Genomic DNA, 27,688 nt, shown 5'->3' on the forward strand with positions numbered 1-27,688 from the left:
GTTCACAACATATTTGTCATCCACAGACCTTCCCTATCCCTGTTTGGCACTGCTTTGGAGAAGTATTTGGGTTCCAGATCAAACCAGACATGTGGCCAGCTGCAGGCTGTAACTTGCACTTTGACAGTTCCCCAGCCATATGGACAGCAACGAGAGGGTGTAAACATATTAAATGTTGTCAATAAAAGAAGGGCTTGGCCAAGATGCTCACATTGGAAGGAGTATCTAGTGCCAGCCAATCTAAACAGCAATCCACCTGGGAATGAAGTCCAGTCACCGCAGGAGATGCATTCTCACAGCCATCACTTATGGCCACTAGTTTCATGCATTTACTGTTAAAAGCACATAGACAGCAAAAAAAAAATAATCCAAGACCTGTTCCTGGGCTTTCAATAGACCTGATTAATCTCTAGGAAATATCTCAGCTATTGTGAATGACATCATTGGTGTAGCTGAACACAGAAGTTGGTGCAACTGCAAACCGAATCAGGGTGCTGCCCCTGTCACAGCAGAGTTCAGCTTCCACCATCCCTCACCCAACACACATACTAAGCTTTCATATACTTGCCACAGAGGAGAACAAACAGACACAGAGGATAATTCCTTCCAAGGTCTAGACTGCATACATAGTACCAACTTGAACCCTCTGCATACTTGATGCAAGGACAGTGAGGAACACTCTGTTGTACATACAGTACGACAGCTTGGCTCTTCAGGGTGGATGTTGGCATTAACCATCCCAATTTCCACTCTGTTCCTGGTAGAGACAGTGCCAACACACCTTCTAGTTGGCTGAGGACACACTCAGCCTGTTCCAGGAAACTCCACTTCCTTCCTACAATCACACTTCGCACAACAAGCAACAATCCAGCCAGCAGTCTGCAGCACTGGCCCAAACTTTGTGTACAGACTCAAATACTCCTCTGTCACCCTGTCACCACCCTTCTTCTGACAGTACAATAGCTGGAAGAGCACAACTGTTGCTTTCCAGCCCTCTGCTGACACCTGTCTCCTTCTCCATCAAGTTCCTAACACGAATTTTTCCCATGCTTCCCAATTTGTGCCCAGTAGTGCTGACTGGTGGTAGGAAAAGGACAGTGTCACCACAGCCTAAGACAGTACATAGGTTGCATCTTCCAGCTGCAGCAGAGACACCAATCTGAGCAATTCATTACATAATAAAACTTTAGCATCCAAAGGCCACGTTCCCTTCCTAGCATGCAATCTGCTCTATTTTCTGTATATGAACAATCCATAAATTGCCAGCTCAGCCCACAGATGAGTAAAATTTAACTTATACAATACCAGATGCGCTAGCAGGCTTTTTTTTTCTTTTTTAGGGATTTCGCAACAGTATAATGTAAAGTGGAGACAAATTATTGTCACGCTACATCTGCTTTTCGATCCCACCCCCCTATGGCACATTCTTAGATAGGCTGACACTTATTATTTCAGTCGAATGGTGATGTTACATACGCCTCTGTGTACACAGTGGGATAATAAATTTGAATTATTTCTAGATGCTTTGATGCAGACAAATGTTTGAAAGCAAGTTTTAAAGTTAACTTTCACTCACCTTAAAGTTTCTGCTAAACTCAAAGTTTACTTGGCAGCTGCACTTTCATAAATCTGCCCCCTGCCTTAGAAAGCTATTTATTGTATCACAATCCAGGATGTAAATTACACATTTTCCTGTCACCTATGTTCCAGCCTTTCAAAGAAAAGTCCACAAGAGAGGTAGTTTTAAGCTGTAACCACCTGATCATCATTGTCCTAACACAGGACCTGAAGCCTGTCATCTTTCAGGGAAAGCATAAAGCTGAACTCATCAGAGCTCATCCAGATTTTTTTAAACAGCACTTTTCCTTAATACTCCTCACCTACAGTGAAAAGACATGAGTCTATGGAGCTACTCCTTATAAATTTACATTTAATATCTTCTAATTCCATCCTTACTCAGGTTTGTTTGTTCCTATTGCTTTATGGTATTTAATTAACATTTCATTTCAACCTAGAATGCAAAATAATATTTCTATGACCGGCCAAATGAGAGCTGAAGATGAAAAGGTAAAAGATGAAATAAAAATATGACACAGAACTGTCATCTGAACAAAATGCATAATTTTAAGACAAATTACTGGTTTCTAGCCCATAATATTCTGTGTCTCCTTCCTGTGGTCAGTGTAGCAAATAGTATGTGTGTTATACCAGAAAGGTGTTTACTGAAGGGTGCATGGTTCAGCACTTCAAAAAAACCTGTAATCACTCATAATTCAAATTCATATATAGCTTTCCTAGCTGCACTAATTAAAACTGTTTTGTTTACAGCAGAGAGAAAAGCACAGAATTTTTTCCAAGCTATTTGCTAAAAACAACCCTTGGGGCAGATTTTCACCCACAATTTAGATGCCTGAAGACAACTACTGGCACTTTCCATGATTAGGTGACAGAGTGCTACTAAAACCCAGACAACACCTTGTGTTGTTGGGCAATTAAATACCTCCAGACCCCAGCCCTCCATCCTGCAGCCCATGTTAACCTGGAAAAATTCCATGACCCAAATACTTGCGTACAAAAATGTTCCATAACAGCTTATGAACAACGCCATAAAACCCACTGCTGCAGTAGTTATGTTTGGCAGTAGCCTACTGAGTAGCACGCAGTCCGTGGTGAGCCCAAGCCTGCTTATAGGATTATGGTTTTATTTCCACTTCCCCAAGTTTGCCACTGGAAATGGGAGGCATATTATTTTCTTTATTTGGGAAAAAAGCTCCTGTTGTTCAAATGAGAAAACTTTCATTTCTTCAATAAAAATGTCAAGTCTATAGCCTTACAGGGAGGCTTGCAAGGTACTGCAAAAACAACAACTAACCGGTTTTTAACAGCTGCAACAGGAAGGTTTGGCGTCCTGCTTCAGCATCCTGAATATAAGTTAATGTATGAGACCATGAAGTTAATATAAAAAATAAGTGAAAGTCTGTTCTATTTGTCTGTTCAAATGAAGTAAAAAAAAAGTAGAAACAGAAGCCTAAAACGTAAAACGACTTCATTTGTGGAAAGCCTTATAGAATAATTATGTTGCCATTAACAAAGGCTACAAGCACAAATTTATATCCAGTCATCCAACCACTTCTACATGAGGTTGCTACGGCACACACCATGTGCACAGAGAACCATGTGCATGCACAGATTCACAGCCCCATTCAGCCTGAAAAACATATTTTTAAAATTGTGACTTCTCCTCTAAGGTCAGGAGCAATCTGGTGACCTTTACTGTTGCCTCAAATCTTTACCCATGGTGCAAGTCCAGGATTCAGTGCAAGGAATTTTGAGCAACATACAGGAAGGCAGCCTTTGAAGACAACCTGGGTAATGTACTTTCCTGGTAAGTAGAATTTTACAACAGAAATATTGCAGCTTCATTATATACCATGATAGAAAACACTGCACCCCAGTGCACCAGACAAGCTATGCTCATTTTAAATATTAAATATGCACACAGCAAGAGATTTAACCGCGCAAGTTCTCCAGTGGCGGATCCTTAACTGAAGAGCAGTTCAGCTAGATAAACCTGGTCCCAAGGAGCTGTAAGTTTAGACCATTCCAGTTGTAGTGGCTATGTGTTTACAAAGCAAATCTGATTGTTTGTCCAATAAGAATAATCTTTTAAACTGGGACTTCCATAAGAAATATTTTGTTTCCCTTCAGAAATACGCTAGACTGACAAACAGAAAAGTACATCTGAACACAGGACAGATGACAATGGCAATTGTCAACTCTCAAAACTGCTTTTATTTCTTTGAGAGATTTCTCATACTTTACTATGGAGGCTACATTCAAATAAATTTATAGGTTAAATTCTGCCTTAAAAATAATCACCCACCTCTCCTTCTGAGTCACAAAGTGAAATCCCCACCGACACAAAACTTCCACTCACCAATATAAATGATAATGCATATCTGAAAATAGAATTGGGCTGTGATGCTGTAATTTAAGAGGACATAGTCAAAAAATCATAATACCCAAGATATCACTCCCAATGACTTCTGGAAGCCAAGAGTGCTGTACAAGAGCAAGATGCCAATGATTGTAGATAAACCTATATTACAACATCCTGATGTGCTTCAGTTCTCCAGCATCTCTGAAGACTTCATCCTTTTACACAGAACTGGTTTTATGCTGTTTAGGGTTAGCAAAGAATTATTCAATGGAAGTTTTAGATTCAAGGTGGATGATCTGCTTTAGATACAGGTTTACTTTAAGGATAGTTTGAGAGTCCTTTATTTATATACACATGCACACATACCAACATTAAATAAAGGACTCAATTTTCAAAATTAAATGTTTCTTCTGAGTACTTGATTTTAAGATATTCTGTATAAGAAACTTGAGATCTGGTTTTCAAAAGGATACATATGTTCAACTTCAGGAAAATTGCTAAGAATTGCAGGTATTCAGTAACTATGAAATCAAATCCTATGGTTTGACATAGGTTCTTTAAGAACAGAAGCACCCAAAATGTCCCTTCTTATTACTTTGGTTAATAGACATAATTAAATTAAATAACTTGCTTGTGTGTGCTTTTGTCAGGATGCATATACATATGCATCCCTAACACTGCAGCTTTTAAATCTGAGCAACTTTACTCAAAAATACAGAACTATTTGGTGAGGTATAAAACTGAATCACTCGTAACTAAATTTAATCATTTCTGTAAATAAGCATATAAATTGAACAAAACTGTGCCTGCAAAAAATCAGGCACTGGATTTTCTTGCTTTTGTAAGAGTCCATTAATATATTAATAGAGGTTTTACATATTTTATACACTCAGATATATACATATATTTTATTAGTAATGTGTGCTTACATAAATACACATGCACACATACCAACATATGTGTACACTTACGACACATACATTCACATTTCCTTATCTGCACACACTCAAGCTCTTTATTTTTAAAGGCAATGCCACCATTTAATAAAAACTGGAATTGGTTCCAGGTTCTCCAGGATTTTAGAATTATAGAAAAATGTAACTTACATCTGTCATTGCATATGAAAAATAATCAGGACTTTACAATCAAATTAAAATAAAAAGAAAGACCACACACACCTCTCTTGCTACCAGTGTTCCAATTAGGAATCAAGATATTGGAATGAATCTGGTACAAATGCAATAAAGAATGGCAGCTTTTTGTATAAGTATTTTTTACAATAAATGTGAATCTTTTGCAAGAAAAAATAAGTACCGATTTGTGGGAGCAGAAAGATTTTTCCTAGACAAGTCATTGCTGAGACCCCTTCTTCTTCTGCTCCAGCTCCTGCAAGCGTTCTTCCCGGCACTGAGCATGCTGTGTTCCCACTTTATGGGCTGTCTCGGTGGCTGCAATGTCAATTTGTGCATATCGGGATGATCCACCCCCTGAAATACCAAATGAAGTCATGTAAAAGACTATATCCCTTATATATTCCTGGGCTAAACTTAACCTTAAGCCAGGGTTCAGCTATTGAGGCATTTGATCTTGTGCTGGTCTTAAAGCAAGCTCTAAAAAGGGAGTAAGATGACAACCTGAAAACCTCAAAAGCTTTGTTATCAACATGTTTTAGCTGTATTGTTTTCATCAAATAAGCAAATGAACCGCTTGTATTTCTGCCCCAGGTTTGAATCTCCACCTCTACTCCTCCCAGGAGAGGACAAATCTGACGTCAGCTCTCCCACTCTGGAAAGCTTCATCAGCAGGCTACTAGTGAAAAAATAAATAACACCTGATACTTGAAAAGAAAACACCATTAGTAGGGCAGCTGGCAAGGATTCTTCTTTGTCTGGATTAGTCACTCTGTGAATGTTTAACAGATCAACAACATTCAGCCTTAGACAGAATGACAATTTAGTTCAATAATTGGCAATAAATGAGATAAAAGGTACTTGGTCTTTTCAGAACCAGAACAGTTCTGTACGGGTGCAGACATACAACTCCAGAGGCTGGGAAGACTTTAGTATGAAAAATAAAATATTTATGGTCATTAAAGGCATCTTCAAAGTTATGCAAGTGGAGCTTGAGGGTGTAGTTGACATTTAGGAAAGTTTAAATTCAGCTCTTCATTCTTAATCCCTTGGTTTACGGTTTTTAAAATGAACACAAAACATCACTTTTATATCTCAACAGGGTGTTGTACAAAGAACTGCATTAATGTCTGGGAGAAGCTTAGAATTACTTACCTATAGTCATATCAACATAAAAAAATGGGAAAAGTGCTTCCATTAAAAGTACAAAAATTAAAATCTCAATAGCTGGAAAACATATGTGGAAAATCCATTAATACCAAATGTGAACAACTGAATGCCAGATCCTGATTAAGGGCTTTCTGTAAGGAGGAATGTATTTCTATATGACCATACATGGTAGCTACAATGCATATTTATGTGCTAGTTGTCCTAGTTAAGTATTAGAAGTAAAATAGCAAGATGCAGACAAAAGAATAAATTGTTTTTTTAAAAAATGAATATTTGGGCTGCCTTCCTGTCTATAGCTCTTCTAGACATTCTCATGGAGAGCATTCTGTTCTTAAGTATTTTCTGCATGGCTCCAGAGTCAGTATCTTCAGGAGCAAGTCCTGTACACCTACACCATCAGCCCTGTTTTTGAAGCCAAGCAAGAGAAAATAAGTAAATGTATTCCTAATTGGCCCGATGAAAATCTTGAGATCACGAAGCAAATTACTGTCTGTCAAACTCCATAGGCACAAAAACATTCACTTTAGTATTGCATATACAATGCACCCGTCAGAAAGATGCAACATCTTATGGAACTTCATCACTTAAAAATCTTTTCCAAAAGAGCTGGCAATTACAAGAGCCGCCTCACAAATGTACCAGGGTTAACTCTTCTGTTAGAAAATGCCTGTGGGTAGACTAGAAATTAAGAATCACCATACACCATACATTCTTCATTAATGCATCCTTTGCTGTTTAAATAATATTGTAGATTTCCTTACCTCTTATGCTTGTGCTAGGCTCTTGAAGTTCCAATTCCATGTAATGAAGCTGTTTTTTGGAAGCAGGGCTGACAGGAATATTAACATAGGTGGCTGTCTCACTGTGGGGTCGATCTGATGCAGGGATATCAGTTGAATAACCCACTGCCCCTTCTAAAATAAACATGTTATTACAGACAGTGTTTGCAATGACCTACGATCCATTTCATTAAAATTCATTGTCAAATGTTCTGAAAACAAACATTCAGCAGCAAAAACTCAGCTTGCCAAACATCACATTCCTCAGTCATAGGTAGGATGTGAGAAGACTAGGGTTTCTCCAGAAAACATCCTTTGAGGTTAATCAAGTCAGGAAAAATGCAGAAGACCATAGACCACAGCCAGTTATCTCACTGTGTTATGACAGAAAGCAAACGCTATACAGAAATTTTCAAACAGAAGCAATGGATGCAATGGTACCTTACAAGGCTTTCAGCTCTAATTCAGGTTAATAAAGCCTTGCATGATGCAGTCCTTTCTAGGAAGATGTGGACTATTATATCATCCACAAGAGAGCAACAAAAATCACTAGACGATCAGAAAGTATTACCCAAAAACATGGACTGAGGAATTGTTTCATGAAAAGAGGAAGGCAAGCATGAAGAGATGTTGACAGCTTCCCTGTACTGAGCTGAAAAAGGCAGGAATGATGCCAAGTGGGGAAAGACCAAGAAATAAAAAATTCAATTGCAGGAAAAAAAGTAGAAGATTAGACACTGGGAAAACATTTCTAATAGTAAAGATCACAGGAACTCCAGAGGAAATCCCACAGAGGCTGAAGAATTTCTGCCTCTAGAAATTTCTGAAAAAGAAATAGACTAACATCTACTAGGAAACAGTTTTCTATAAATTAATTCTGACTTAAAGAAAACATTTTTTGTGTGCTGGATGAATTCTCAAGACCTCTTCTAGCCCTGCTTTCCATCATTCTAATCTTTCCAGAAACAAAACTAAGACAGCAGAGGGTTTCTTTCACTAGGCCAACCAGGCATTTAAGTCTTCAACACCTTGCTGACATCTATTTTTTCTACCAAAGGACTTCCTAGAATTATCATAGAATCATAGAATCACCAGGTTGGAAGAGATGCACCGGATCATCGAGTCCAACCATTCCCACCAATCTCTAAAACATGCCCCTCAGTACCTCATCCACCCGCACCTTAAACACCTCCAGGGAAGGCGAGTCAACCACCTCCCTGGGCAGACCTGGGCAGTCCATTTGGGGCAAAGGAGCACAGAGGAAAAATGGTAACGCTTTCAGGTTCTCCTGTTACTTGGAGATCTCCCATTAAACCCTTCTTTGTCCCCACATGAAACTCATATCAAAACTTTATTTGTCCAAATCATTGCTTGTCTTTTCTGCCCATTCAGACAGTGACAAGACGTGAATGGAAAGGCCATAGGTGATCAAAGCTTTCATAGCACGGGAGAGAATGACTTCTTATGCCCAACCAACAGCAACTGTGAATAACTGTTAATTTTTCTTCTTCTTGGGTTTTATTAGGAATAGCAGACATAGCTTATACAAAGTTGGGCAACAGAAAGATTTGTTAGAGGTTGAAGCATGACCCGGGACAAGAGAATTTCTCCAGGCTTAAGCTGTTTAAATCAAAGTAGCCCACTGTCTAGTCCAAAATTTTGAAAGCTCGGAAAGTTTATGACAGATTTTTATAAAAAATACATAGGAAATAACTGAATATTTTTCTAACTGTCAGACTTCAAGTTGTTGTTCCAAAGCCAGGTGTTAGGAACAAAATAAAAAGGAAAAAAAAAATCTATAATTTCATAAAACATCATTTGCAGAAATTATTCTGTCTAGAGTATTTCAAAGGAATTTGGCCTGACTATGCCAAAATGGATTCAGTAGAATCATAGCCTTGAAAATCTGTGCTCCAAATAGCTAAAATTGTAAGCAAATTACAATCTTAAGGACTGATACAGAATTATGAAGGAAGGGATATTTTTTAAAGACTTTCTATACACTGTTAAAGTGATGGAGCAGGAGTTCAAGAGAAGTGTCCTCAAATTACTAGTATGAAATAGCTAGCATGAAAAGTAGCAAAATTCTCTACAGAGCTAAACAGGTGAAATGTTTAAGGAAAATGAATGTCATACCTGATGCAGATAAGACAAGTGATTTTCCTGAGAACTAGAACACCACACATGAATTGGCGGGGCATTGTGCAAGAAAAGGAAAAGAAGCACATAGAACAAAGAAACCCCTGGCAACAATTAAATATTCTTGGTTAAAATTGATTCAAAGGACAAAAACAAACCAAGAACAAAGTTCGGCAAATGGGAATGGAAGGAAAGGAAAAGTCTTTGGTTGTTTGGTTTATGCGATCTTCACAGACACTCTGCTTTCTTTGTAAACATAGACATACTTGGCGTTTCATTTTTCCTTCAAATAAAAAAAGCCCATACAACTCATTAGCCACTAAAAACTGGCTTGTGTTCATTTGAAGAGAAAGGTTTATTTGAAAAGCATAGGGCTGTCAAAAGTTCCTACTAAGAAAACAGGGTACACACAGAGAATCATGGACAAAGACAGTGCCTTCAACAGGCTGTTCTGGGTGGACAGAGGTAGATGATTACAAGAAGGGTCAGAGGAACAGTATTTGAGATCATTATGGAGAGAGAACTGGGGAGAAAAACAGAAAATAATGCACAGTTACAGCATTCTGAAAGAATCACAAATGCTTGAAGTGAAGGAGGAAAGGTGAAAAGAAAAAAAGATAGTCAAGAAAATAGGAGGAGGAGAGTAGAAGAGAAAGTGCACTGGCACTGAAATGAAGGGGAAAACAAAGGAAAAGGTAGTATAATTGGAGAGGTAAGAAGAAAATTATATTTGAAACTGGTGTCTTAGCCTTTCTTTCAGTGTTATTCATACTTTCTACCCTATGTAGACAGCATTCTCATAAAAGTGCAATAAATAACACAGAAATAAAACCAACTTTATAAACACAGTCCAAAGACAAGTTTTCTGTATGTATGTGACAATACATGCAAAGCTGATATATTCAAAGGGCACAACCTCAAAAATAAACATTTAGAGGAGGTGACAACATAAAAGGAATTGGAAAAAGAAACTGGAATTATTAATGTCTTCCAGGGCAACTGGCTTCAAAGATTTTTACTCACCAGGTTCCTCAGGGCTAGTAGGAGTTCCAAGTTCTGCAGAAAGTGTTAGCATCTCATAACCACCTTTAGGACCTAGAATAGATGAACATCACCAATGGCTCTGGATTTTAGAAATTGCACAATGAAAAAAAAGCCTATGTTTTTCAGGGTTTGACTTGTAACTTTTTAATCTTAATAACCATACTGAGTAATCTCAGAAAGCATAAAGAGTGGTTAGCTTTGACTTTTCGGTAGTGGTGTGGCCAGCATTTTTGAACGAGTGTAACAACAAGGAAATAATCATTAGCACATTTTCACAAGGATTCACGCTGTAGGCCACTGAGGTCAACAGTGTGTTTTGCTGTGCACTGATGTGGGAGCAAAGCTGTGTTAAATGCATGAATCAGGGAGAACTGTGTGGGTGATCTTGGGAGCATCTGGAAGACTGTTGTTAAAATTCCACCTCTTGTTAAAATTCCACCTCCAGCATGATGGATAACTTCTTGATTTCTGACAAAGCTCTCTAGAAAATGCTTAAACTAGCACTTCCAAAGATAACTTTGCTTTCCAAGTACAAATCATCATCTTTGCCAGAAACCAGGTTGCACATCATCACCGGTGCCTCCCGAGCACTAAACTGAAAAGAGGTGTCCAGATTTTCTCATGATCTCAGACTCCATCCAAGTTCAAGCAAGGCAAGCTAAAAAGTTATGCCCATAGAATGATCATATTTGGATTAATTTTGACAAGCATTCATAATTTTATCTGCTGATGTTGTCTCTTTCTCTATTATCATGAAGAAGCATTTTCAAAGGCAGTGGGGTTCTTTCCCACCGTGTTGTTGCTAGGATACAGGATTTCTCATAGCCCAAGGTAACGTGCCCTTTGTTAAAGTTCTGGCAGCATTTTACTGCTGTGACTAAGATTACTGCCTATGCTCTGATACTTATCTCATCTGTCCCTGCTTCTTCTAAGCTTAAACCATCTATCAATGCCTTTCTAGCAAAGCAAAACACCCAAAGGAATATATAAGTCTTACTGTAGGGAATCAAGTAATACATTACCTTTACCATTATTGAAGTTTTAAAATAATTTGAGTTTAAATTAATTTAAATTTACATGTGCACACATACCTGATAACCACTCACACTTACCAACTTGAAGACTGTGCCCTCTGTGTATTTTCAAAGACCCAGAAGCTGCCATGCCAGAAGCACCAGCTGTTTTCAAAGAGAGATATTCACATTAGATCTAAATTCCTGTTGCTATTATTAGATATTTGCTCTGCATCAGCATTTCCAGTAGATGATTCTGAAACTTCAAGGAAAATTTCATGAAGAATTACAAGTCATTTAAGCAGTATTCCTTTTATTATTTGCTGAAGTCTTTATCCTGAGATTGTGGCACTATAATCTAATGCTGTTGTGTTCTTTCTTTAGACAGAAAGGATGCCTTCCATAAAACTTCAGGGTACTGGCCACCCTGTTTGTAGTGAGTGTTGCCTTAGTCACAGAGATACTCGTCTTAAACTGAGAAGTGGCAATGATAACTGAGTGGGAAGGTGTCTTTGCAAGCCATAATGTAGCTTTAGCAACTACAAAATTTAAAGCAGTTATTAAAACTCATCAGACTGGATCCAAAACCTGTTAAAGTTATTGGGAAGAACTGTATCACTCTTCACGGTCCAGTTACAGACGTGCATACATAAACTGGGGCAGGGTGAAAGGTAGAGAAATGATGTGGCTTCCATGGGGTGCAATTCCAGGTCAGAGCTGGTTCTTGTAAAACACCGTTGCAAGTATTCCAGCCAGGAAAGCTTTACCAAGGGCATGTCAGGCAGCACAGTCAGTCCCCTTTCCCCAGCCCTATTTGCATCAGCAGGAAGCTATTCCAAAGTTGTCCCAGGTAGAGTATTAGGTACGGAAGTTCGAGGAAATAAGAGCTAGCAACTCAGAAACCTACAAAGTGGTATACGTTAGTTGGCTTGTCTACATACACACATCCTATCTTTATTTAACCAGCAAATAATCAGCACTATACCTCGGTTCAGTTAGAATTATCCCTACCCAGCCATGACTGTCTTTCTATACTATTGTCACTATGGGCACTTTAATCAAGAAGAGTGGCATATACCTCTTCGCATAAATAATATTGAGGGAACTTCTTGTGTAAGTAGATGGCACTTAACAGAAATAAGGCGCTAGGCTGTGTTTATGCGTAACTCTACCACTGGTGACAGGGCAGCTGTGCCATGTGTTGCAGGGTGTTAGGAAGCAGGTATAAAATTATCACTGTCTCCTAAACTGATGAACAGTCACTGAGCAGGTGAAACATTTCTCTGCAAATTGTTTTTAAAACACCACCCAAAAATTATCATAATTCTTATGCAACATGTACAAATGCAACAAGATAAATAGCAGTCTCAAATACCTGAGAAATCTGCATGACCTCAGAACCAAAAGAAAATGGTCATTTCTTGACTTTTCCCCTGTATAAACTATACATTCATACATTTTTTTCTAAATCTAGTAATTTGCAAGCTTATAAAATTATTCCTACAGTTTTACAAAACAAATCTAAATAAAAACCACAGATTATTTCACTTACTGAGGACAATGGATTAAAAAATAATAAACATCCACTTCAGAAGCGCACATCTGAACTAAAATCTTTAGACTTGCAGTCTTTGTGTACACAAAAGCATAAATGCGGTGATCTAAGGCTATAACAAAAGTTTTCAAGCACACCATACTGAGAAATTGATGTATTTTAACAAATGAGATCAGATTATAGAACATTTAAGTACTTTGGTGAGGACAAAAAACATTATTCACAATTATGTTTTTAACAGGACCGCTGATAAAAATAAACAAAAAATAGGACAGCCCTCAACTATGTAATTTACTTATATTTTCACTGTAAATTATTTCTATTTTTCTCACCCCAAAACATCCTGTCTCTGCATTATTAAGAACAGAACACACTTTATGCAACTGAAAGCCTTACCTTACTTTGAAGAAAAACTACAGATAGATGCTAATTGTAGCTTCATCACAAAACTAGTGTGGGGTTTTTTTTCCTCCCTCAAAAACCTAATGTACTTTAGTAGAAATAATTCCACAGGAAATGTAGATTTTTAGCAACATTTTTGGTCTTTGTGAAAAGCACACAGGACAGGAAAGGAGATTTAAAACAAGAAGACATTCCTGTCCATTTATGGTCAAGTTGAAGTTTTACCATTTGGACCTCATTTATAAGAAAGATGCTAATGCTTCAGGATTTGACCTGTTGCATTTTCCTCATTTTTAAATCTGGCAAGTAACAAATATTTACCTAGTCAAATCTCTCATGGAATTTTTCTGAAGCTTTTAACTGTGTTGTATAAACACACGTCAACAGAGATGACCTAGTTATTTTCTTCTTTCTTCTTTACAGCTACCGCATAAACTGGTTTGCTTCTCCTTTATGGGTCTTAGGATAACACTTGCAGGAAAGGAAAAAGCAAGATAGCAGGGTAAATTTCTGGATGTATAAAGCATCCAGCAGGAGACAGATGCTCCATTCCATCATTCCTTTCTTCCAATAAGGGATTACTAAGAATAATTTTTTTCGGTTTCCCCTGCCATCCAGTTCTGTGTGACTGACTCACTCAAGTCTTTGTTAAAACCAAGTAGCTCTGTTGTACTTTCCTGGTGTATAAAGGAAAGAAGATTTTCAAAATGTGACAACATGAAAATGTGCTGTAGAATATTTTGCATTAGGCTCAAATCTCTGACGTAGCTCAATGAAGTCAACTATTATTTGAAATGTTTTTCTAACTTCATAATCATTTCTTTATACCCACTCTCCAAAAATAGGCACAGTTTACAACACATGTGATAACAGAAAGCGCCATAAAAGAAAAAAATAACAAATGAGAGAGAATCTGAAATACATGCTATAAACTGAGCCCAGACAGTTTACAGTTTCAAATCCTGCCACCCATCATTACTTGGCCAGCAAGCAGACATGCAACACTTAGGCTGTATTTACCAGGTGATCACTGCTCTACTGCCCAGCTTCTGCTTCACCTTCACAGAGCAGGTCACAAACTCTGCAAGTCCAGGCTATTAAATTTGCTGACAAGGAGTCAGGACAGAAGAAAACACTATGCTCTACGTAAATTCTTGTTTCTTATTGAATTAAAGCTACTTTTATTATGAAGCATTTTGATCCACTCAGCCAAGCAACATTTCTTTCTCCTCCTCAGAAAACAGAGACCTTGTTTAAAAGAGCATCCATAGCCTAGAGCTACTGAGTCCTGCAAGGTTAGCTGAAGGTTTTCTCATGTAAATGTAATAAAAGTTCTTGGTGATGTATATTTGCCCTGTAAAACTTCCCTAATTTTGCAGCTCTTCAGTTTTCAAAGTGATTTGTGTGTCCAAAGGAATTACTGAAGATCTAACTACCTCTATTTATTATCCATCTTCCCATACTATAGGGCCACTCCAGCTCAACCTTCCATCCTTAAAAATACAAAAGCTTCATGCTAAAATCATCACCGTTTTCCCGTACCAGGAAACTCAGTGTTTGGTTTTTGAAAAATATAAACTTCAATGATGCTTTACAGACAATAGCTCTAAAGGTCTTGATGCATCTGAAGCTCAGGATCTACACTGGCTGAGAATGAATCACTATGTTTGCAATTAAGGTTCCTCAACTTTTTAATTTCTAGAAGGCTGAGACATGCAACTTCTTCAGATTTCAGTGTCAGAGAAGGTGTGGGGAATCAAATCAGGAATATAGAAAAGGCAGGACTAGAGAGTAACTGTAGCGTGGATTTATCACCTTCTGTCACCCCCAAAGCAGGAAGCATGAACCTACTGAACTTACTTAGCCCAGAGGATGAAGCAGCAGCATTTGAATCATTCACTAGCATATAGTTTCACAATAGTGCCTTTTTTTTTAATCCCTCCTGTCAGGCCCCTAGTAATTCAGAGAGCCACTAAGGCCAAAGTTGCTTGCAAAAGCAATCAATATCATAATCAGCTTACTTAAACCACTTTTTATGAGCTCATATTTTTCTTCCTGTATAGAATTTTTTTGAGTGCACTTATAAAATAAACCGCAGTCAAAAAAGAGCATGTCATATTATGGCAGGATTTTATGAATCAATTTCTCATTATGGTAATGCCCTTCTATTACAGCCTTTAGCCTTATAAGATATGATATACTTATAGTGGACGCTGTTCAGCACAAGAGTCCTTTATCAGCTAAATAAAGGAACAATAGTGTACTTTGTCTTCCTGTATCTGAAGAGCTGACAACATGTTTCCTGGCAAAAAAAAATCGTTAATTATAAATTATTTTCAACCAGATAGCAACAACCAACACAGTATCGCCCAGATTCCTCTTTCTCACTGCTCTCAATTAATTCCTTGAAATCTTACTTCGAAGCTTGGAATAGAAGTATCAGTCTGCATAGGTTTGCAATAAAAAATTTTAAAATGCTTGAAAGAAAGCCCTTTTTTCCATCAAAAAAGCTAAGCTGTCAGACAGTTGCATTCATTTTCAGCACCCATCACCTTTTATATACTTAATTTTATTCTTTCTTTTTATCTCCCTACCTTGACTCCTTATTTCCCTAAGAACAATTTAAGAGGTACAATGTTCATAATCAGTATTCAGCTGACATTTCAGCTGAATTCCAATCCACAGCACTATTTTATGTTTATTCCTTAATTCATCCTCCCAGAACATTTCCCATCAAACTTTGTGTAGGTTTGGTATTACAAGCAAAGAGGCTGTCAGAAAGCACAAGTGTCTGTTGCAATGCTGATGAATTTGCTCTTGTGGAATACAGAAAAAATTGAACCATGGAACTGCACAGATGGGAAAAAAAAAGAAGATCATTTAAAAGCCACAAAACTTAATATTAAAGTACACAGCTTCCATGGGAGGATATTTGTTAATTTATTTTCCCATTCATCGACTGGCTTTTGTGGTGCCAGAGCCTGTGGCATATCAGTACAGGGAAATCAGGCCTCCCATTAAAGAAGTTAAATTTAAGTGTTGAAATACCCAGTGTTGTGTCAGGCTCCTGGGAATGCCTAGGCAATCAGCTTCCCTGTGGCTAGTGGGAAGGCACCAGAGTTTCTGAAATACAGTGCAGAGCGCCTGCATGACATGCCTTCTCCAGGGATTGCAGAGGGTCCCATCTGCAAACCTATTCCAGCTCTCAATTTAGCTTCTCTAAGTAGGAGTCTTGGGATTCAGACAGCTCAGTTCACTTGGAAGGTCTAGCAACTAAGGACAGAAATAGTGGCATTTTACCCATCCACAAAACAACCTCATGGTTTAAACATCATTCATAAAACAAGAGAGCTGTGATGGAGTTCTACTCAACTGAAAAAAATGCAAATAATTTGAAGGAGAGAATGATATTATAAGTAAGAACTGGCGGTTCCTAACTAAGTTGTTACAATGACCCAGAAAGGATCATAAAACTTAAATGACATGCTTAGATCGCAGGGAGAAACACAACAACTGTTAGGAAATAAATTCTAAATGTGAGAATAGCAAAGGAGTTCAGATGATTTAAGATGGATTAAGGATTCTCATTGCAGAACATGCTAAACAAACACCTGTCAGACATACAGAGACACGGACATCCTAGCCTCAGGGCAGAAGCTAGACCTAGATAACAACTTTGACCCTGTTTTTCCTGCAGTACTTTGATTTATAGTACCGGAAAGATAATCAAGACAGTGGCGAACTCTTCAGCTCACCGTTCTGTGAAGGAATGTGCTGTCTTTTGGTTCCATCTCTCAACATTGAACGTGCATCTCATTCATGATCCCTTAATTCAAAACACATAAGAAAAGGACCTACATACACATCTCTGAAACTGCACCCACTAGATCACGCTACAGAATTTCTTACACATTCATGAGAAACTCTGTGTAGAACCATAAGAACTTCTTCAACCAAAGGTACTAAACCTACACACCTCCAGAGTCCAACAGTTTCAGAAATCAGGAAATCTGAATCACATTTTTGAACCTCTATGTTGTCATGGTATTATAAGGTCTACAATAACCATAAATATAGTCTATAATACTTCAGAGCAGGCGTTCCCACATCATACAACTCCAAAGAATCTCTTATCTTGATCTGTACTAAAATGCTATGATAACAACAGGAACACTTTCCTCCTACCAGTGCAAACAATCTAATTCAGTCTCTCTTTCTAATCAATCTTTGCAAAGTTATTTGTGAAAAGAAGAACCAAATCATTTAAACCAAAATTAAATTATTCAACCCAACTTGGTTTTCTTCATCTAGTAATACAATTCAGAACTACTGCTATATTGATGAACACTTTTCAGCTTTCCAGTAGACACATTTCTCTGAAGTTACAGTCTATTGCTCAGCATATGTAACTAATAGTAGAAAGAGAATATCATCACCCACATTCACTATCAATAAACTGAAAAATATTTAAACAATGGATCCTGACTCTTTAACTTCAGAACTACAGAACTGAGGCAAAGAACAAAAATATTGTAGAAAGCATGGAGACATCAGTAGGACTGACAGGAATAGGTTTGTATTCTCAGAGTGTATTTGAATGAAAATGCAATAGAATCCTTTCCATGATAAAAAAGAAATGTGTTTATGACTCAGTGGACTGCTATGCTGGCAGACGTTATAACTGTGTATTGGGTCATTGTACAATCATTCATGCTAGTACAGGTGTCTTGCTATGTACACGAGCAAGACAGGTCTTGAAAGTAGTTACCTCAGATCAGTGTATGTATTAAATGTACTAAAAAATCATACTAGAGAAACATCAGAAACTTCTTATGCTGTTCCTTTAGGCCAACAGAACTATTTACAGGACTGCTGAGTGCCCAGGGACCTTCCGTTAAAGGCTTAAAATAAAGATAATGGAAGCAAAACATTCAAAGGCCGCAGTATTATTTTGAAAGATTTGTAATGCCAATTTCAATTATATTTGAAATGTTCACCTATATAAAAGACAATACTTTAAAATGAAATATCTAGGGATCATAAAAATGTGACAATGAAAAAGAGAAAAGATGTGGGGTTTCTGTACTCTGAAAAACAGTATAGCATTGAAGAAAAAAGTCCTACATGTATATAATGAGATTATTTGAGACATGAAACCCCATAAAGATAGCTAAAAACTTCAGTCACTGGCTTTAAATGCTGCATTTGCCCAAAGCATTTATACTTATTCCAACAAGTACTCAATCCTTTTCTTAAACAGTATCTTCCCAGTGTACCAGATGTGAAAATCCACTCACTCAAATTTCTATCTTCCCTTTCTATCGATCGAAAAATCTGTTCTGTATTTCTACACTTCCAATTTGCTTAATGATAGGTTTTATCAAAACAGCTAACTTCTTCATCTGCATGAATAGTCTGAGATTAAGGTTTTGTCAGATATTGTTTGCATCCACAATTAATTTGCAACTGAAATTAAGGCAGTAATAATATTAAGCCCATCACACACAGCTGTAGACCCAAGTTCACTTATATCTACACACACTTTAATCATAAGTTCTTTGATTTCCTTTAGTTGATTAGAGGACTAGAAACCTGAATACCAGAAGGAAAGATAAAATTAATGATCCAATTTGAGCTTCTACTTTCACATCTATAAATCAAGAATAATTCCACTGACTCAAATGGAATAACTAGGAACAAGATATGCCAAATGCTTCTGAATTTTCTGCTGCTAAGACAGACAAAGGAATAGAGTTACTTATGACCTTCTCCAGAGACACCTCCTGATCCTAGCTGTCTTATTGGATTTGTCCACACAAGTATCAATCAGCTATACTTCTTTAAGTATTTGTCAAAGTTTTATAAGTAATAAAGAAACTCAAGCACAAAGAGCTGCTCTGCGTCTGTTGGAAGACAAGGAACCTGAGAAATGTAATGGATCTGCTGAATCATGAGGTAAACAGTTTAAGGAATATAATGACATTTAAGATACTAATCAACTTCCTTGCACAGATCTCTCAAAGGAATAAGAAGGAGACAATACACAAAACCAAAGGCTTATGAAATGTTATCTTTGAAGTAAAATGATGATACAATAGGTGCCAGACCAGTTTGGCTACATCACATAACTCCTTAGTCTTCATTGGCAACCTCTCTCCCACATCTCCTGAGTGGATGGACCACAAGGCAGTGGCTGGAGGAGCAAAATCCCTCACGCTGTAAGAGAAAAGGATCACTTGAGGAACCAGAACATATGTAAGCCTATGGGACATGATGAGATGCATCCCAGAGTCCTAAGGGAATTGGCTGTGTAATCCCAAGCCAGTCTCTAAGACATTTGAAAAGCCACGGCAGTCCTGGAGACAAAAAGGGAGACATGGCACCCATCTTTACAAAGGGTAGAAAAGAGAACCCTGGGAACTACCAAACTGTCAGCCTCATCTCTGTGCCTGGGAAGATGACAGAACAGATTCTCCTAGAAGATATGCTAAGGCACATGGAGGACAGGGAGGTGATTTGAGACAGCCAGCATGCTTTCACCAAGGGCAAGTCCTGCCTGACCAACCTAGTAACCTTCTATGATGGAGTCAGTACATCAGTGGACAAGGGAAGAGCTACAGATGACATCTATATGGACTCCTGTAAAGCCTTTGGCAACCTTCTATGATGGAGTCAGTACATCAGTGGACAAGGGAAGAGCTACAGATGACATCTATATGGACTCCTGTAAAGCCTTTGGCACAGTTCCCCACAACATCCTTCACTCTAAATTGGAGAGAGATGGATTTGATGGGTAGACTGTTCAGTGGATGAGGAATAGTTTGGATGGTCACATTCAGAGAGCAGTGGTCAACTGCTCAATGTCCCAGATGGAGATCCGTAACAAGTGGTGTCCTTCAGGGGTCTGTACTGGGACCAGCACTGTTTAATGTCTTCATCAATGATGCAGACAGTGGGACTGAATGCACCCTCAGCAAGTTTGCAGAAGACACCAAGCTAAGAGGTGTGGTTGACACACCTGAGGGACAGGATGCCATCCAAAGGGACCTGGAAAAGCTGGAGAAGTGGGCCCGTGTAAACCTCAAGAGTTTCAACAAGGCCAAGTGTGAGGTCACGCACCTGGGTCAGGACAAACTCCAATATCGATGCAGGCTGGGGGTTGAAAGGACTGAGAGCAGCCCTGCCAAGAAGGACTTGGGGGTACTGGTGGATGAAAAGCCAGACATGAGTCAGCAATGGTCACTTGCAGCCCAGAAGGCCAACTGTATCCTGGCATGCACCATACAAAGTATGACCAGCAGGTCCAAGTGGGTGATTCTGCTCCTGTATTGTGCTCTAGTGAGATCTCACCTGAGAACTGTGTCCAACTCTGGATCCCTTGGCAGAGGAAAGATATGGACCTGTTGAAGTGAGTCTGGAGAAAGGCCAAAGACAGGGGTAATGGTTTTAAATGGAAAGAGGGTAGATTTAGACTAGATACAAGGGAGAAGTTTTTTACAATGAGGGTGGTGAAGCACTAGAACAGGTTGTCCAGAGAAGTGGTAAATGCTCCTGGAAACATTTGGGGTCAGGTTGGATGGGGCGCTGAACAAACTGATAGAGCTGAAGATGTCCCTGATCACTGCAGAGAGGGATGGACTAGATGATCTTTAAACATTCCTTCCAACCCAAACCATTCTATGATTCTATGGACTCCAGAAAACCAACACATTCTACTGACAGCAGATTACAATGCAAATATAGTCAGCATGTTACCTTTGCCTAAATAGCCTTTCCAGGCCAGATACTGAACTTCCTCCCTTTACTTAACTTTTTGGTTGATCAGTAGTTCCACTGACACGAGAGAAGCATCTCTACGTTGCCTCTAGTAAAGATCCATTCCTATGGTTTTGTGCGACTTAGAAAACTGAGTATACATATTGAACATATAAATCAAGTTTCCTCTTGGTGTTAACATAGCCTAAAAAGAACATTTTCATTACTTTGACTATGTAAGTAGAAAAAGCACTGAAGGACTTAATATAGAAACTGACAACTTTGAACCTGTTTAGATTACAAAAGGATGGGAAAAACAAATAGATTAGTCTTTGAAACCAAAAATACCACAGATTACAATGTATTTCATAATTGTCAGTCATGAAGTGCAGTAGCAAAACCAACCACAAACATGATACTTCCCAACATAGTCTTTAGTTCTGCTTCCATAAATCTTCTGTTTCTCTCATCACAAACTGGGACTGAAACATTATTCTTAAACAAAGCATATAACTAAATTACTCCTACCTGGTATAGCTGGTAAGACTCCAGATTGTAATATTGCTGTTCCCTAAAGAAAACAGAAAATTTTAGAATGAAAAATCTTTACAAGAAATAGAAACTTTACAAAATATAGGAAGAATAGCAGAGAAATCACTTCACCATCACCAAAGTTTAGCAGACACAGTGAATCTTAGCACTTTTGAATCAGTCCTGAATTAAACAGCAAAAAGCAAGAACATTTGATATTCAGAGGAAGATGATATCATCTTGGAGTAACAGGTTTAATATATGTAAATTAAGGCCATGCCTACATTTGCTTAAAATGGTAGGTGCTGTGAGCAGACTAAAGCCTGGTGTGCCTTTGACTCAGCTCCATAAAACCAACATATTCTATCTTAGATCTTAAGTTGATTTTGGGATGCCTACAAATACAACCTGTGACATCAGGGTCTTTCTAGAAAAGCTTTTTACTTTCTCAGATGTTTCACATTGTTCCAGACAGACATAGAGTACCTGTCCCCAGTCACACTTAAGAGTAAGGGTGTTCCCAAAGATTACTGCAGGACAGGTTTCTCCTCAGCTATACTATGACATTCAAAGCTGATCTGGAGGGCACTCTGGCACTTCATCTCTGCATAGTATTAAGGCTGCTCCTGCACAGCAGGGTCAAGGTAGGCTGTGAAGTCAGTCTGGTCTGTGATCACCAGTCTGCCAAAGAGATCTCTTATTTCTGTGATCTTGGTGAGAATAAGAATTCTTCATCGTAATCCATTCTTTTTGATAAAGAAACGTGTCTTCTGGACTTCGAAATGCAAAAACAATGAGCACTTATCAGAACTGAGCAATAACACCATTTAATTCCAAAGCAATAAAATTCCATTTTATATTGACACCTAACAGTAATTGTCTTCACCTAAATAAATACACAGACTTGTGACCTGTGATAACTCTCATTTCCTACGCTTTCTTACAAACTGGGAGCTTTTTGGATGCACTGATGACTTTACATATACTTTCCATATACCTTCCCCCTATACAGGCACTCTGTTGTGTTGACTTCCCAAAATTCCTCAGTGGAAAATGAAATAGATTATTTACTTATTATCCATGTAGAAGTTCTGGTCATACTAACTTGTACAACATTTTCCTAAGGCAAACATATTAAGATGTAAAGATGTGCCCATCACAAAAAACTGTCAGAGCTAGCAACTGGAATGAGCTTCCATTAAAGTAGGTGGAAAGTCCTTTTTAGATTTTGATGGATCTTGCAATAAACCAGGAAAAGGTGAGAAAAGATCACACTAATTCTGTTTCAGCCACTAATGTACACATTAAAAGAGCTTAATTGGACCAATTACGGGAGGGAGGTAAGGTTTCTTTTAAAATGCAGTTTTGAAATCTGCAACACAAAACAACTTTGAACAGTGGAATAACACGTGACATACTGATGTAAACATGGAATCTACAGCTTCAGTATTTGCTTTAGTTTTTATGTTAGCTGTATTGAATATGTGAGACACTGAATCTGAGCAATGATTTAGAGTAAAAGTAGAAGTGAGAGGGAGGCAATCAGAAACATGGTCAAGATTTCATTTCTGAAACAGAAATAACATCCCACAGCGTTTCAGAAAAAGAGCATTTTATCAATTTAACCGTATTGGATGTTATTTGTTTCTATAGTTACTGTGTGCCACCACAGAAGATGCTGCATACATATGGGGAATATGCAGATTTATTCCCACAGATAAAGGAGAGAGGACTTTAGAGTCCATTATGAGCAATAGTCTGTATATTTAGATACCAATATTTTCACCATTACAGTAGAATTTCTATTAATTTTTGGTCTGTATTACTTATGGCAGACTTCAGAAATGCTTTTTTTCCTGCACCCAGTAGTTTATTAGGGGTTTACTGATACAGAATAATATACACACCTACTTGCTAAATAGCTCTGCTCCTCCTGTAAATTCAAGTTATAACTTCTTGATTTACTTGCAAATTAAATTTGGTTAGTTTTCCCTCCTGTCAATGTCGCACAAGTATAGCACTTCTGCAAGAATGAGGCTTTAAAAGTCAGTGATGCCAAACTGTTAAAAATATTTCAGTAGCAGAAACTCTTTTTTGGTGATGTGCTGCTTAATCCAAGTCTAACTCACAGAATCACTTGATTAGGCTGGAAAAGAGCTTTAATATCATTGAGCACTGCCAAGTCCACCACTAAGCCATACCCCTATAAGCCACATCTACCCATCTCTCAAATACCCCCAGGGACAGTGGTTCAATCACTTCCCTGGGCAGCCTGCTCCAATGCTTGATAACCTTTTCAATGAAGTAATATTTCCTAATATCTAGCCTAAACCAGCCTGGCAAAACTTGAGGCCATTTCCTCTCATCCTATCATTTTTTACTTCAGAGCAAAGACAGGGCTTTCAATGTAGCAGGGTTTTCAATGTAGCAGGGCTTTCTCACCTCTAAATGTGAGTAAGAATTCAAACCATCATTTGCCTTTTATTCTACACATCATGTATGACGTGGAAATAACTGAATAATAAACAGAGTTCATTTTGCTAACATAGGAACAGTTTGTTCAACAATGGAGTCTTATTGCATGCCTGGAACTCCTAGTCACTCTTGTAAAATAAATTCTAAAAAATTTTCCATAACAATGCACAAATTAGGTAAAATAAGAAAATTTATAAAGGTCAGACAAATAACATCAAATAAATATATTATTTTATATTATATTACATTACATTAATTTATTATTAAATATATATTATTAGATTATACTTGCCAAAGAAAGATGGAACAAGGCAAGCAGAAGTTAGATGTTTTAAATTATGCCAGGTGTGGGACACCAATAACACATAATCAAAATTACAGTGAATAGATGAAAGACAAAAAATGACTAAAGTAATCTGATGTGGTTATATAAAAGAAGTCTGAAATAATAAAAAAAGAAAATCATAGAATCATGCAATGGTTTGGGGTGTAAGGGACCTTAAAGATCATCCAGTTCCAACTCCCCTGCCATGGGCAGGGACACCCTCCAGTGGATCTGATTGCTCAAAGCCTCATCCAACCTGGCCTTTAACACCTCCAGGGATGGGACAGCCGTGACTTTTCTGGGCAGCCCGTTCCAATGCCTCACCACCCTCACAGAAAAAAAATTTCTTCATAATATCTAATCTAAATCTCTCCTCTTTCAGCTTTAAACTGTTACTTCTCATACTATCACTACACTCCCTGATAAAGGGCCCCTTCCCATCTTTTCTGTAGCCCCCTTTAAGTACTGGAAAGCTGCTATAAAGCCAGCCCAGAGCCTTCTCTTCTCTAGGCTGAACAAGCCCAACTCTCCCATCCTGTCCTCACTGGGGAGGTGCTCCAGCCCTCTGACCATCTTTGTGGCCCTCCTCTGGACTCACTCTGACAGATCCATGTCCTTCCTCTGCTGAGGACTCCAGAATTGAACACAGTACCCCAGGGTGGGATTATACAATAGCAGGGTAGAGGGGGAGAATCACCTCCCTCAGCTTGCTGGTTACACTTCTTTTGATGCTGCCCAGGATACTTTTGGCTTTCTGGGCTGCAAGTGCACACTGCGGGCTCATGTTCAGCTTCTCATTCACCAACACCCCCAAGTCCTTCTCCTTAGGGCTGCTTTCAATCCATCCTCCCATCCCCTGCCCAGCCTGTATTTGTCCTTGGGATTGCCCCAAGTCAGGTGCAGGACCTTCAACTTGGCCTTATTGGACTTTAGGAGATTCACATCTGCCCACCTCATGAGCCTGTCCAAGGCCCCTCTGGATGGCATAAAAGTAAAACCATTTTTTTCTTATCAAGGGATTTTTCTAGGCTGTGAGATTGTTGATTTCATTCCAATTTCAATATATCCTATTCTATTATTTCTGCAGCTCTGAGGCTTCCTACTGCAATTCTTTGTAAGAGAGAGACTTCACTTACAGTGGCTACCACTAAGCCAACACAGTAGAAAGAACAGTATCAGAGACTTAAAAGCAATCTTTTTATTTCTGCAAAACTCAGACAAAACATGCTTTTTGTCTATAGAAGAAACTTTTAAAATTATTATGTCATAACATACAAATGTAAATGCATATGTTTCAAATGCAATTAATAATACATATCACAACCTACCATTCAACTACACTAAAGAAGAAAAGTAGTGACCTCACTCAAATAATATGCTTTTGTTATGCCTGATGTAATATTCAGACAATAACTAAAAATGTATCTAAATCCTGCATAACTCATAATATTACTCATAAATATGTTAATTATCTTTATAATGTAGATTCTTTTATCTACAACCCAACAGCTGAGCACTGAAGTATGTGATGCATGGTTGTTAGTTCAAACAGCCTCACCACTACAACACCCACAGTAAACAGATATGTACCACTTGTATATCACACATCTTGAACTACATGTCCAGGGCTATTTTAACTCTGATAGTGACCTGGCTGCTGCCAGATGACATTCATTTTTGATATTCTGCTTCCAAATGTCTTGGGTAGAGAGAGATGTTAGGAGAACTCACTAGCTTGATATGCTGGATCATTATTCATAGATTAGCTCTGTTGCCCCAAACAGCTAAACAAAGCCTAAGCCTTGGCTTTTATTTCTATGCTTGCTAACAGCCATCATAGTACATAACCCTTTTTACAGTCAAAATCAAATTTTCATGAAACATATGATTTACTAGATGAGTTCTCATTTAAAAAATTACCAGACAAATTCTGTCACATACAAAGATCAGTATGCCTACCTTTCTCTATATACTCTTATCTTGTTCCGTGGACTACGTACCAATTCTGCTCTGCAGCTGCTAATGGCAATTTTAGTCTTTGGACATAAAATAAGCCCCAAAGTCCAGGTATTCCAGTATAAGCTCCAAAGAAAGGAGCTAAGACTACTGTAGCATGCAATTCCTTATTTCTGGAAGAAGTTTGCCAGATTTATAGTGACAAGAGGCATTACAACTGCTTTGTAAACTCTGTTGTATAAAAAAAAAGGATAAAGGAATTTACAAGTCAGATGGACAGAAAAAAAATCAAGGAAAATATTGTCTTAAAACTAATTCCTCCCATTACTGGTTCTAGGGGTAGGAACCCATGGATAGCTGTTCCATACAAAACATGTATTTCCAAAGAATAAAAACAGTTTTTTTTCAAAGATTTCCTCCTAAAAACCCCACTTCCAAGAAAAAGATCAGCTCCTCTGCATTGTAATGCTGAGCCGGGCTCCATCATCACTGGCAAGGGAGATGAAATATCATTTGTCTGATAACTGTCAACATTTCAGACAGATCTCATCAGTCACAGCTTGTGTTGTTCCCTTTGTGTATCTTCAGAAATAAAGCTTTTCTTTTAACTCCTCTAAGTTTAGTGGCTTTTTATAGCTCCAGTGTTCTGAATCTAGTAAGAGACAGAGTTCTCAGTGTCTTGAACTGTCAGCAACTTCATAAAGGAGCAAAGGACACAATGAGAAATTCTGAAGGAAGATTTTGAAATTAGCATTCCAAAAATAGAAGTGTCAACTTTTAGAAAATGGAAAAGACAAATTCTTGAACACGAACAAAGTTCAGGAAAGATCAGATATTTCAACAAAAAGAAAGTATCTCCTAATGAAACTGATAGTTAATATACTTTTGTCATGAGGATTAAAAAGCTATGACCTACTATTGGAGCAAATCATCAGAAAATGTTGAAGCTGGAATGTCTAGGCTCCCTCAGGAAAAAAAAACATTTCCCAGGAAAGGTCATTAAATACAGACACATGGAGCAACCTTTAAAGGTCATCTGCTTTAATAGGCTGTTTCACAATACCCAACAGTTGATTAGGTTCTGAACAAAAGATACAAAACTATTAAACTTTACCACCCTTCTTTACAAATCCAAATGAAACAGAAACTCCTGCCCATGGCACGCTTCAGGTGCAGGGCTCCAATTTCAGCCACTAACTTGTGGTTACTCAGCTTCATCTGTTGCAAGCCAACTGTTGGCTCACAGAAACATTGCTGAAGTCAGTTCAGAAACATCTCAGTTCACCCAGCCAAGCCCAAACATCAGCTATTTCCTGAAGCATGAAGCTGGTGATTTCAGTGGCACCGTCAAACTGCTCTGTGTCACATTAAAATACGCTTCCTAAAACCTACAGGATAACCCCAGCTCAACTTATCTACAAGCTACAGGTGTGTAAACAAGAGAAAGAATGCAAAGTATTGCTTAGTTCTAGTC

General features: G+C 38.1%; 1 protein-coding gene across 2 annotated transcripts in view; it reads right to left on the reverse strand.

The window, feature by feature from the left end:
• Window positions 1-4,650: 4,650 nt before the first annotated feature.
• The window catches only part of DOK7 (docking protein 7), a 62,349-nt gene continuing 39,311 nt past the window's right edge, over window positions 4,651-27,688 (reverse strand). For both annotated transcript variants that reach the window (XM_069856406.1, XM_069856405.1), the window contains exons 8-12: window positions 21,456-21,498; window positions 11,315-11,380; window positions 10,182-10,253; window positions 7,002-7,154; window positions 4,651-5,427 (exon numbers count right to left, since the gene is read on the reverse strand). In XM_069856406.1, the coding sequence (XP_069712507.1) occupies window positions 5,291-5,427; window positions 7,002-7,154; window positions 10,182-10,253; window positions 11,315-11,380; window positions 21,456-21,498 (471 nt within the window). In that variant the 3' untranslated portion in view covers window positions 4,651-5,290. The remainder of the gene's footprint in view (window positions 5,428-7,001; window positions 7,155-10,181; window positions 10,254-11,314; window positions 11,381-21,455; window positions 21,499-27,688) is intronic.

Source organism: Phaenicophaeus curvirostris, chromosome 4 (assembly GCF_032191515.1).
Source record: "Phaenicophaeus curvirostris isolate KB17595 chromosome 4, BPBGC_Pcur_1.0, whole genome shotgun sequence".
Lineage (NCBI taxonomy): Eukaryota > Metazoa > Chordata > Aves > Cuculiformes > Cuculidae > Phaenicophaeus > Phaenicophaeus curvirostris.